The sequence below is a fragment of the Amphiura filiformis genome, chromosome 8, assembly GCF_039555335.1.
Source record: "Amphiura filiformis chromosome 8, Afil_fr2py, whole genome shotgun sequence".
Classification (NCBI taxonomy): Eukaryota; Metazoa; Echinodermata; class Ophiuroidea; order Amphilepidida; family Amphiuridae; genus Amphiura; species Amphiura filiformis.
In genome coordinates, this window is record NC_092635.1 from 12,637,045 (window position 1) to 12,649,134 (window position 12,090).

At 37.3% G+C, this 12,090-nt stretch overlaps 1 protein-coding gene across 1 annotated transcript; it reads left to right on the top strand.

Annotated features, from left to right (window-relative positions):
* Nucleotides 1-3,287: 3,287 nt before the first annotated feature.
* Nucleotides 3,288-10,927, top strand: LOC140159417 (solute carrier organic anion transporter family member 4A1-like). The gene is made up of 9 exons (XM_072182888.1): nucleotides 3,288-4,032; nucleotides 4,454-4,556; nucleotides 5,147-5,268; nucleotides 5,898-6,155; nucleotides 6,470-6,665; nucleotides 7,361-7,517; nucleotides 8,431-8,588; nucleotides 9,510-9,574; nucleotides 9,981-10,927. The coding sequence occupies exons 1-9, from the start codon at nucleotides 3,288-3,290 to the stop codon at nucleotides 10,265-10,267; spliced, it is 2,091 nt and encodes a 696-aa protein (XP_072038989.1). The 3' UTR covers nucleotides 10,268-10,927.
* Nucleotides 10,928-12,090: the final 1,163 nt, after the last annotated feature.

The following is a 12,090-nucleotide window of genomic DNA, read 5'->3' on the forward strand; positions in this document are numbered from 1 at the left end:
TTGATTTTTACACTTAAAAAAGTTTATGGGTAAATGTATGTTTTCAAATATTACCCATCTTCACGCTTTGGATCTGCTGCGACCTCACAATTACAAGCATTTGAATGTGCGGAGGTCGAATTCTAAAAATGACAATAGACAAAGTGGCCTGTACAACTAGAAAATGTTCCAAAATTTGGAATAAAAAGACAATATATACTTTTCTTTAGCCACTCTTCTTCTCTTTTCTGCTTGTTGGAATCTTGCTATTTGTATGAGGTCACTTTGTCATATACTAAATTCGACTTTAGCCCATTCAAATGCTTACAACGTTGCTAGAGGTTACAGTAGGTGGCATACTTTCCAGGATACTTTCATGTCACCGTATAATTACACCAAGAGGCCTAGAAATCATGCGCGTATTATGAATTAGTTTATAGTCCCCGGTAAGCACAACCCATACCTCTTACCTAGGCTCCCCACTCCCCCACCTATAAACCTCCTCTTTCCTGTCCCAAGTGTCTCCTTCTCCCTCTCCTCGCCTCCCCCTACATTCGAACACTATTCCACTCCACTCTCAAGCTCTCCTCACCCCTTCTCTTTCCACTTCCAATGCTTTCTCCAATCCGTTTCTCTTACTCCCTCCCCTTACCTCCCCACCACACACGCACAAACTCTCCCTCCTCTCTCTGTCTCTCTGTTCTCACTTTTTCCGAGTAAAAATTACTTCAATAAAAGTAACTAGCTTATATTGGAAGTCATTTATCCTTCCATCAATCTTCCTACATGCGATAAGCACATGAATCATATTGACAATAGAAACGAATAAAAACAACCAGCTTTCAACACGTGATATTCAAAATTTCCACGCCAAAATTGTCTAGGGCAATGACGTCATGGTTATTTGTGCTCAACTGCCGTCAGCCTTCATTGTCTTACTGGGACGTCATTGCCACAGGCAATTTCGGTGCTCGGGAAATTCGCGTGATGAGAGACGGCTGTTTTTATTTGTTTTAAAGGTTAATTTGAGTTTGTTTTAAATAAAAACCGCGTGATACGTGCTTGATAATTATTTCTAACATAAGGCATTATGTTGTGATTGCTGGAGGCTTCTTTTAATAATGCTGTCAGATCAATTACAATTTAATGGCGGAACCCTTTTGTTCGAAACAATGGTACCACTTTTATGAATAGCCTGTCGGCAAGTCAAATCGCCATCAAAGGAACAATGCGATACGTAATCTATTGCACATCCATGTTTATATAACTTCCTGTTCCAACGCGTTTCTATCGATTGATGCACCATGCTGCCCGCAATTGGTTTTGAATTTTAATTTAAAAAAACGTGCGTATAAATTAGCCATCCGTCTAGACTCTCTAAGCCCCGCTTCATACTTTTTAGTGGACGTAATTATTCGATGCAACATGTTTTATTTAATCTATTGCCATTCTATTTCCAATTATGTTTAACTTCTAACGAATGTTTGATGACGTAAAATCGATAATATATTTCCACCAGATATTCGATATCACATATAATAGATTTTCGGTCAACACATATTCGTTAGAAGATAAAAATGAATTGAAATAGATAAAAGAATACTTGTTGAACGACTATTCTACGTGGAATACCGTATGTTTGAATAGGCCAGTTGTCACTTTCAAAACTGGACCACCGTACATTCAAATGCTTGTAACTTGTAAGTTACCGAATTCTAAATGAACCATGGAGAAAGGAGCGGAAGTCAGACTGAATTTAATCTGCAGATGGTGTCAATAAAATTCATATTTTTTTTCCAAACCAATATCCCAGCAAGTTGCTACCGCGGGGAATTGAACCCGGATCTCACGCGAATAATCTTAACCCTTAAGACACACTCTTCCATATAGTCTCCCACATAGATGATCTCTAAATGTAACAAGTGTTGGTATCTAAATCATAATGAGATCAGCTCAGTTGAGAACGTTCAAACTTTTTTTCGGACGTTTTGGATTCTTTACCACTAATAATGAATGTTGAAAACAAATTATGCAGGTTATATATCTGATATAGGCCTAATTTAGATACATCTTTCATATAATCAAATGTCAACAAACTTTGGAACAAATGATCATAGCGTTATCAATATAAACAAACTATATATAACCAATGGAATAGTTACGTATAATTATGGCGTGATCTTTACAAGCTAACAAACTTCATATTTACATAGATTATAAGGTATCTACAAAGGCAATACTCTTTTGGACTATGGACCAATCCATCGCCTATATTTAACATGTGGACATCTGATGAATGGCATGATGCCGTTATAAATTCTGGTTTTATGAGGAATAATTCAATAAGTGTAGTGATCATTTAGCCTATTCAATTACTGATGCTTGTGAGGTAAGTTAATAAAAACCTGTAAAGAAGTAGATTTTGCAGATACATGTTTTTCAAATGTAATAAACATGTTATCAACGTGCTTTGGGTTTAGTCATAATGTTTTAAAAACATTTCAATGTCGGGTTATTTAAAGGTCGTGAACACGTTTTTAAAACGTTTTACCTGCAGATGAAAAAAACTACTTTTAAAATTGTTTTCAAAATGTAGTAAAATAATTGTTGCCAACATAGGCTGTTTCTCAACAAGTTTTCACAAATGTTTTTGTATATTATTGAAACGTTTACCCCTTACTCTTTATATAAGCCGAAATTCAGCGTTTTCTGTGAAACGCTTGCTTTGTTTTTGCTGCAGCGTTCCATGATGTGAATGTTTATTTGCTTAGTTGCTTATTTATGTTTTACAGGCTATACAGTGTTCATCATCTATAATCTGCATTAATTAGTTGTTATTATTCAAAGATATATTTGATTATTATTATATAACCTTTATGTCTTTAGTATTACAGCTATTAAAGCAGAAAGATCCGATTTTAATTGAGACCGATGTTATTTTGGATATCTAAACAAGATCTTAACAAAATAGGCACAACTGTATTTATTTGTTTGATATAAATATGCCGTCTCATGCTTCGAATTCAAGGTCATGCACAAACTCAATGACTTCAGAGATTCGAGGATGCGAATCATGTGACAAAACCGGTGACAAACGCTTTTGTAATTGTGTGTGGGTACACGAACACTCTATATTAGAGGCACATGCAACTGCCAATGATATACAAGAATAAACCACTCAATTAATATTATTCAATACCATAGCCTAATTTCGCAACGATTGTGTATACTTATTTTCTAAGCATTTTATTTTACAGAGTATTCTGAATCAACTACTGTCAGGATCACACTTCCATAACCATATCACAATGGCGGACGCCGCAGTATTAGTTCCAACGTCAACGGACGATCCCGAAGTTCCCAACGGCATTGAAAATCCTACTTATACTCCAAAAGACAAAGAAGGTGAAATGACAACGTCATTCAGCAATGGGATGTCACTGTCCGTACAAGATCCAGTGAAGCCCAAAACTGACGAAGAGGATGCTGAAGATGAGGCAGTGCAATGTGGATGGCTCGGTTGGCATCCAAAATGCCTTCGATTTCTCAACAGTTCAAAAGGCTGGCTTTTATTTATATCCATTTTTGCTGTCGCTCAAGGAATGACTGTGAATGGTGTCATATACGTTAGCACAACAACTTTAGAGCGCCGATTTAGTTTAACGAGTGTAAAAAGCGGTTTCATATCCAGTTGTTATGATTTTGCTGTAATGTCAGTTGTTGTATTTGTGACTTACTTCGGAGAAAGAGGAAATAAGCCAAAATGGCTGGCCTTTGGTGCTTTAACATTTTGTATGGGTTCTATAGTTTTTACGCTACCTCATTTTCTGACGGGACTTTATAATGCCGAGGGTAATTTCTTTGACACCTGCAATGAGACGCGTGCCGATCCCGGTGGATGTGACGCATCTGATGAGCCTAGTCTCAGCAAGTATTATGGAGTATTCATATTCGCTCAAGTTTTACATGGCTTAGGCGCTGCTCCATTATATACTCTTGGATTGGTGTATTTGGATGAGAACACAAGCCCAAAGACTGTAGCTATTTATATAGGTAAGATGCTTATTCGTGCATTACTCAGATTTTCTATTAGAGTGTACGTCACTTTTCAGAGCCACCGATTAATAAGTGCAATTGCACGATTAAATCGCCAATAGTCGTAGTCGCGACTTTCGACTATCACTCGGTAAAAGTCGACTAATGACGACTATCCACTGTGTCGATCCCCAAGATCGATAAGACAATGCATAAAGTTAAGTTAAATTTACACAAACTATTCTTGTCATCTATAAACTCAGTAACTCACTGCTCAAATTAAAAATGGAAGCTTGGTTACCATGATTACATTGACAACGAAGACGGTTAGAGTTCAGATGTTAACCTCACATTCGCTGTTCGCATTGAAGTCGTGCAACCCTAGGGTAAGTTATCTATTGTCACAAAGCGTCTATGTGTTTTTCTGTTTTCCTTCCAGCTATCTTCCAGGCATGCTCAACCATGGGACCAGCTGTAGGATATCTTCTAGGTGGAATGTTTCTAGATATTTATACGGACTTTGGAAAGGTTGACGAAAGCGAGTAAGTCTTGTAGTAAACTCGTGTCATCTAATATGTTGATTGGCCACTGTGGCTTTTCAAGCCACTGTGTCACTCGAAAAGCCACTGTGTCACTATGTTTACTTTACAATAGGGACTAACCTAAAGAATGTCACTATGAGACCCGTGAAGTACTTTTTGCTGTTTTGTTTATAATTTAGGACAAACACCACAAGGTGCCTTAGGCAACTTATTATTTACTAGTAGCAAGGCATAAAAACGCGTAAGTACAGTTGGTCAATCAAAGTGTGAAATCACCCACCACTTATTGCAACAGAATCCATTTAATCACTATTCATTTCAGAAAAGCATATTAAAAGTCTTCGAAAATCCCCGTAATGGAACAGTACCTTATTTGCATCAATCCAAAATGGCCGGTTATGCAGTGGGTGAAATTTCAAAGATGGTCAAACCATACCAATGTATGTCTCTCGCCCTAAGGATTCAGAAAAGGTATAGTTTGACCTATCTCCGATGTACAGTTCTTGAATTAACCGCTTATTTTTCTTAATTTGACTAGTTTATACAGGAGGCAGTACCTATTATATTTGTATTGTCATTTTTATCACCAGACTCGACATCACACCTGCGAGTCCTTTGTGGGTAGGCGCTTGGTGGCTTGGTCTTATTGTGAGTGCCTGTATTACTATATCGATAGTGATACCATTTTTGGGATTCCCTTTCCATCTACCAAGTAAGTATCTCAAAAGGACATCTAGTGATTTTGTGGGTTAGCGTAGCGTTTCGGTCCTCGTTTTACACCACTGAGGTCCCGGGTTTGAGCACAGCTGATCCCGATGACTTTATGTACATTTGGTTTCCAGTAGATACTCGCTCTCGCAGGTTTTCATGGTTTGCTGTGTCCTCCAGGTTCCTCCTGCTTCTAAATCTGGATTTTCTTCCGTGACTATAAAGCATAAAACCAAATTCCGCATTTAATAGATTGAATGCATAATGCACCGGTAGATAATGGCACAAATTGCTTGGGTAGCTGAAAGCGCCAGCAAATCAAACTAAAACAAAAACAAATCCAGTGATTTATACAAGTATTAATTTGATATCATATGAATTGTTTTTTGGTAACAATTATTTCCGTAATTTAGTAGATTTAGATCTTAAGACTACTAATTGCTGTCTAAATGACTATAAGTAAGTAAATTTTGTGAAATTTATAAGCAGTAAATTTTGACAAATTATCATTTTATTTTCACAGCTCTTTTCAAAGCCATTAATAATAATATTATGCAACACAAATAGGTATTACAATGTTTTATTACAATATAATCAACATCTAATCTTAATTTATTCATTGTTTTTAAACAGGTTATAAGAAGGTTTCAAAGGAGCGTGTCTCTGAAGCACAAAAAGGTTCCGAATTCAGCGCCCGAGCTGGATACGGCGTAGAAAGCCTCAAAGATTTTCCTCGTGCAGCTTGGACATTGATAAAGAATCCTACTTATATGGTACTCAACATGGTATCTGTGACAGAATGGTTTATGTTGGCATCTATAGCAGTATTTGGACCCAAGTATTTAGAATCTATGTTTAATATGACAGCAGGAAATGCAGCGCTTGTCGCTGGTAAGGGTTCCTTGACGATAAATATTTTGCCGCATTAAACTTATCAAATTAAAGCCAATACAAGAATCACAATATGAAATACTGAACATGTATTTCATATAATTTGGTGTAATAAAATGTACTCTAACATTTAAATTTAAAAAATAAATAAGTAAATAAAAACAACAGCAAGCCTGAGTTATTAGCTTTACTGTAGCTTGTATTCATTTACCGATAAATCCAGTTCTTATGAAAGGTTGAAACAACAATATTGTGTTCTGGAATAGCAGCGTTAAGGGTGAGACAGGTTTTCTATTTATTGTTTTGTTTTCCAGGTATCTTAACAACTCCCTCGGGATTGATTGGCTGCTTGTTTGGTGGATGGATCGTGAACAGATTCAAACTCAAATTCCGTGGCATGATCAAGTTTTGTATTGGAAGTCTCTCCATAGGGTTCTTTATGGTTCTAGCCTTCTTGATGACGTGTCCAAACGTTCCTTTTGCCGGCGTAACGGTGCAATATCAAAATAGGTATGCTGATACGTACAAAGTTCACAGTTCTAGAAAAACATAAATTTATAATAAATATAATGAAGAAGACGGCGGCTTCACCCTAGCAGGGCGTAAGACAATGCGAGACACAAATTAATATATGCGAGGATCGGAAATAAACGATGCAAGCCCGAGAAATTATTATTAAAATGACGTGTTTGGGGCTCGAGCAAACTGACATATGAAATATAATCATACAAACAAAGTTATAATTTGCAGACAGAGGAAGAAGCGGTTTATTGTCTACAGGTTGCACAAATTAATAGAGTAGAAGTTTATGAATCACCAATGTATGAAAGCGATGGAAGGTATACAGATTCAAAAGTTATCGCTCCTGTCAACGTTTATCCGTTGCAGGCCCTATTGTCCACACTGCGCCATATAACGGGCTAAAGCGGTTCATTAATTCTGTCCCATGATTTATAAAATTGTACAATCAACGTAAGTTTCCGAAAGTGATTGACTTGTGTTAGTCAGGGTTGAAATATACCTGACTGGACGTTTTAACTATACCAGTCAAGTATATTTCACCCTTAACTAACACAAGTCACCCAATTTCGGAAAAACTGGACACTGATTGTACAATGAATATTAATTAGCACCATTTTTCAACATGTCAGCGCTCAAATCGGACAGAATAAACAATTTTTAATATTGTCGATTTCTTGTTTCAGTTCCGTAGAATTAGGCAATCTGACTGCACCGTGCAATTTAAATTGTCAATGTGAGACTTCCTTTGATCCTGTTTGCGGCTCCAATGATGTCATGTACTTCTCTGCGTGTTTAGCAGGATGCAGAGAAGAGGACGATGTTTCCGAAGACGAGTTACAGGTAATGCTTGATTAGGTTGTAGCGATGTTTATAGAACGTTTAACGAATGGACAAATGGTGGAGAAGTACAAGTTCACTTCATTCTCATGCTACCGAATTGAAAATCAGAAGTGTGGCATTGCTGTGGTGCTGGAGACATTTAACTGTTTCTGCCACTTTTTTACAATAAAAACTGGACCCTTATGAAACCTATTATATCATATTCATTAGTTTGCCAGAGTTAGTAACATTTTAGCACTTTGTTTTGTGATATAGGTTGTGTATTATTTCAGTATTACAAAGAAGTAAAATGTTCAAAGGTATATTATACCTCATATAACTTAAGTGCGCCCTCCAGCGCTAGCTCAAACAAACCGCCAAATGGCTTCATGTAATTGTCTGACCATCCGGTGCGCACTGTTCCCGAAAACAAATTGACCCCTCTACAGTCTGTCTACATAGAAGTACAAACCAAATCTGTGGCATCGGGGTTGATGATTTGCGTCACACGCACTGCGTGTTTTTAAAAAAAACCGCGACGCGTAACGAGCGTTGTGCGCTCGGCATGTACAAATTCCGCAGCAGTTGGCGTGCCAAAGAAGCATTTACACACGCATTGCACTGAAATAATTATTCTCATACCTCCGGTTTCCGAGGTCTATTTACTTTGTACTTCTATGTGGACAGACTGTACCTCATCCGGTAGGTTGTCCAACTTCATTTTTCGTCCATTTGAGTAAGATATTTTAATATTGTGGACATAAAACTTCCTAAAATATTATGTTAAAATAGTGGTTTCGCAATCGTTTCTATAGTTTTATAGCGATTTTGACTAACACAACCCCCTTCGTTAGACGTCTTACAAAAACTCAGTTATGATAAAGGTTGGCCATTCTAGACAATCATAAGGGTTTATTGTTTATTACTTTCGCAGACATACCGCGAGTGTGGGTGCATAGGTAATGGTGGTACAGCTGAGCTCGGCAGATGCAAAGAATCCTGCGTGTATTTTATACCATTTCTGCTTCTCCTGTTTTTGTTCATCACGTTCACATTTTTTGCTGTTGTTCCCTCGATTACAGCGACGCTAAGGTGAGTAGTTTACACATACAGATTTCTCATTACGTTACCTCTGCCGGAATTAAAGCTCACATTTTCTCTTCACAACTTGAGTGTCCCCTGTACCTGACCCAGATGGATCAATGTGTTGCATAAGTTAACCAGGACCTGAAGCAATCATGGGGCACATTACAGAGTTTAATACCATCGATTTGGTTGAAAAAAGGCAGCGAGATAATACGTATTCTTTAAGTCACTTGTAGTTTGAGTGTATATTTACCGATAGAACCAGGGAACGCCTATAGATATGAACCTTTTTATCCATTAGTGACCTTGTGTGAAAAATTAGAAGTAATTAGCATTTACCGTAGCGATACCCAATTTTAATGCTTGCCCACGAGATATCTAAATTTAAATGTCAGCACACTCTATACTGGGAATAGATACATTGGAGGGAGTAGGAGTCGGGGAGGTATGACGCACTTAAGTAATGTTAGAAAATTTGTTTGAACTGAAAAAGGGAATTGAAAGAACGCAAAATATCAACCTTCATTTACGTTATAGTCAGTTTAAGAGCTGGTGTCTTTATTGCGCATTTTGTGTTCTCAATCAAATACACTGTGCCTCGTGGACAAAAAGTTAAATTGGGTATCGCAGTAAAAAAAACTCGTAAAAATTAAATGGTAGTTGTGATTCACTTCATATTTTCATTAAAGGTAATCATTTATAAAAACTTTACTCACCCTGTAGTAGGAAACACTAGCTGGAGAGAAGTGGAGTCAAATGGCAACAGTAGATACGCCATTGGTCATGTTGGGGCCTAGCTGCTTTTGGTACTTCGACCGCAACTTCGGTGCAAGTCAAAGTTGTAACATCTCTTCATATCTTTTTGTTTTAATTATCGTATTAACTTTATACTCATAACATTTTGTGTATTGTATTATTTGAAAACAGATGTGTATCAAACTCTCAGCGTACATTTGCCCTTGGATTGCAGTCATTGTTGTATCGTGGTTTAGGTAAGTACATAAGTTGACAAACTGCCTAATCTGATTCGTCTCTTTTTTATATTCCTTTCTCTATTCCACTCAAGATATGTTGGGAAATCTGGACGACCTGTTGAGATATCAAAATAATACATGTATCTATTTGATTAACGGTAAAATTTTAAAGAGGCATATGCAGTAAATATCTCAACATTTCTTCAAGATTGTAGCTAATTTAACTCTCGTTATATTTCATTAAATCTGAAATAACGATTTGATAAAAAATTGTGCATAGGCCTATTTATTAAACTACTTGTTGTAGTGCTATATTGTGAATAATAAGAAATGTAAAGAATACAATGGCGTCAACGTTGTAATTATCTTAGAAACAGATTATTCAAACATTTTCAATAAATATCCTTCGTTGATTCTATTTAAGGTACCGTACCAGGTCCCGTGATCTTCGGTGCCATTATCGACAAGACATGTCTGGTATGGGAAGAAGACGAATGCGACGGCGCTAGGACATGTTGGATGTACGACAACGCAGATTTGTCCCTCTATAGTTTCCTGATGCTAGCTGCGCTGAGAATACTATCCATTATCTTCTTAATTGGAACTCTATTAACCTATAAACCCTCTCTTGATGATGTAGATGGAGAAAATGATGCGAACAAACTTACTGAAAACAACGATTCAACAACAGAGGAATCAAATAGAAAATAAGATTGCTCGAAATATAATAGTATTCCTTATGTGACAATGGGTATCATAGATGTGTTCATATTCTAATAGCCTTACTAAGCACAGGACATCCTAACAGAGTTTTGAAAAATTGTCTTCTTTATGATTACTCTCATAATTTGTTCTTGATGACATCAGCAAATATAATCTGAGAAGCTCTGAGACAGAATATTAGAAAGTCTAGTTTGTGTCTGACGTCTAGGTCAATGAAACTCGACCTTGTATTAGGGTGGCCACAATGATAGGCTATTGTGTGTACCCCTGCCTACATACACAAATGTATGGTGGAAATGTAACAGAATCTGCAGCATAAACTAGAGAGCATTTTGAATTCCATATATTTTGTCTCCTAGTAACTTCTGTGCAAACCCGACTACCTAATTAGATAGAAAATATTCTGCTCGTAATGAAGGTGAATATAGCATTTTGGTACGGTCACGAATGAAAAAGGTTTAGAGGTTTACAATCTAGACCCTCAGAGCAAAATCCTGTGCAAAAATCAATCAATTTGGTTGTGTGGTTTAATTGGCACATAATAGCGCCCTCAACGGTGAAAATCACACATATTTACCTTAAAAGATTGTTTCTTGTTCTGTGTTGGCAGATCGTGACACCATCCATTTATGCAACCAATTTAATAATCATCCCATAATTTCCAAGATGTCTTTTTACAAGTCAAATAAAAAGAGAGTTTATACCACGTGTCTGTGTATTATAACAGATCATTGAAGTTTCAAGTGATAAGCTCTGGAAGATTCTGGATTTGTTTACACTTTGCTTCCGGTGGCCCATTGTATTTCATTTTGCCCATTTATAAGTAAAATCGGAAATAAGAACCCTGCTGCAAGAAGATATGTAGCAAATGCCTTCTACCACAAAGTAGAAGGCAAAGTTTCCTACCAGCTCTTAGAGTGCACCTGTTCAAAAGGTAACGCAGACAAATACAATGGCATTTATTAATCGTGGCCCGCTATTGACCATTCCTATAATTGACACGTTTCTGTCCCCTTTTTTCATCACCTTACATCCAATGATCCCATTTCTTTAAGAAATTTACACCAAATCTGCACTTTTTTGCGCGCTGCGAGCGTTATTTGAACTATTTTTACATATTTGTAGCAATTTTTGCTTAAAACTGCCAAATTGTTACAAAATTTTGCCCAGAAAGTTATTTTTCAGAGTCAGTCTTTAGCGTTTCCACACATAATGACCCGCATTTTCCCGGAGCCGCCACTGAATGACCCCCTTTTTCCGAAACTCTTGCTGTTTATAGTGAGGCACAGTTACCGCACAAATCATGTGCCAACTAAACATTACCGTACATATGCAATGACCCCGAGGTCACTACCGGTCACACTTGCAAAGCACGGGGAATGTTTAATGTTGTGGCGTGAGCTACAAACAAGCCGTTCAACAGTGTGATCATGGCGGCAACCAGGCCGGACGAACAGGTAACTTCTCTTTTGATAACTCTTGGTATGATTGAGAAGAGTTTTGAATGTCTTGCGCGCATCTAACGCATCATGAAGAGGCTGCTACTTACGGTGTGTTTATAGTGCAAATGTCTCGCGCCAATATCCGTCAATTGAGAAGGATATCATAGCTTATCATATACGGTACATATCCGTTACGGCTAGTGTTTATAGTGTTCAAGTTTCCTTACAATTTCTGACCGTGCATCTGCTCCCATCATAAACACGATGCATGACACTAACAAAGGTGCGAAATTTTTTTGATGATTTGTACGATCCTACGGACGAGCAAATCACTGAATTATGTACCACTAATGCACTATAAGTGATATT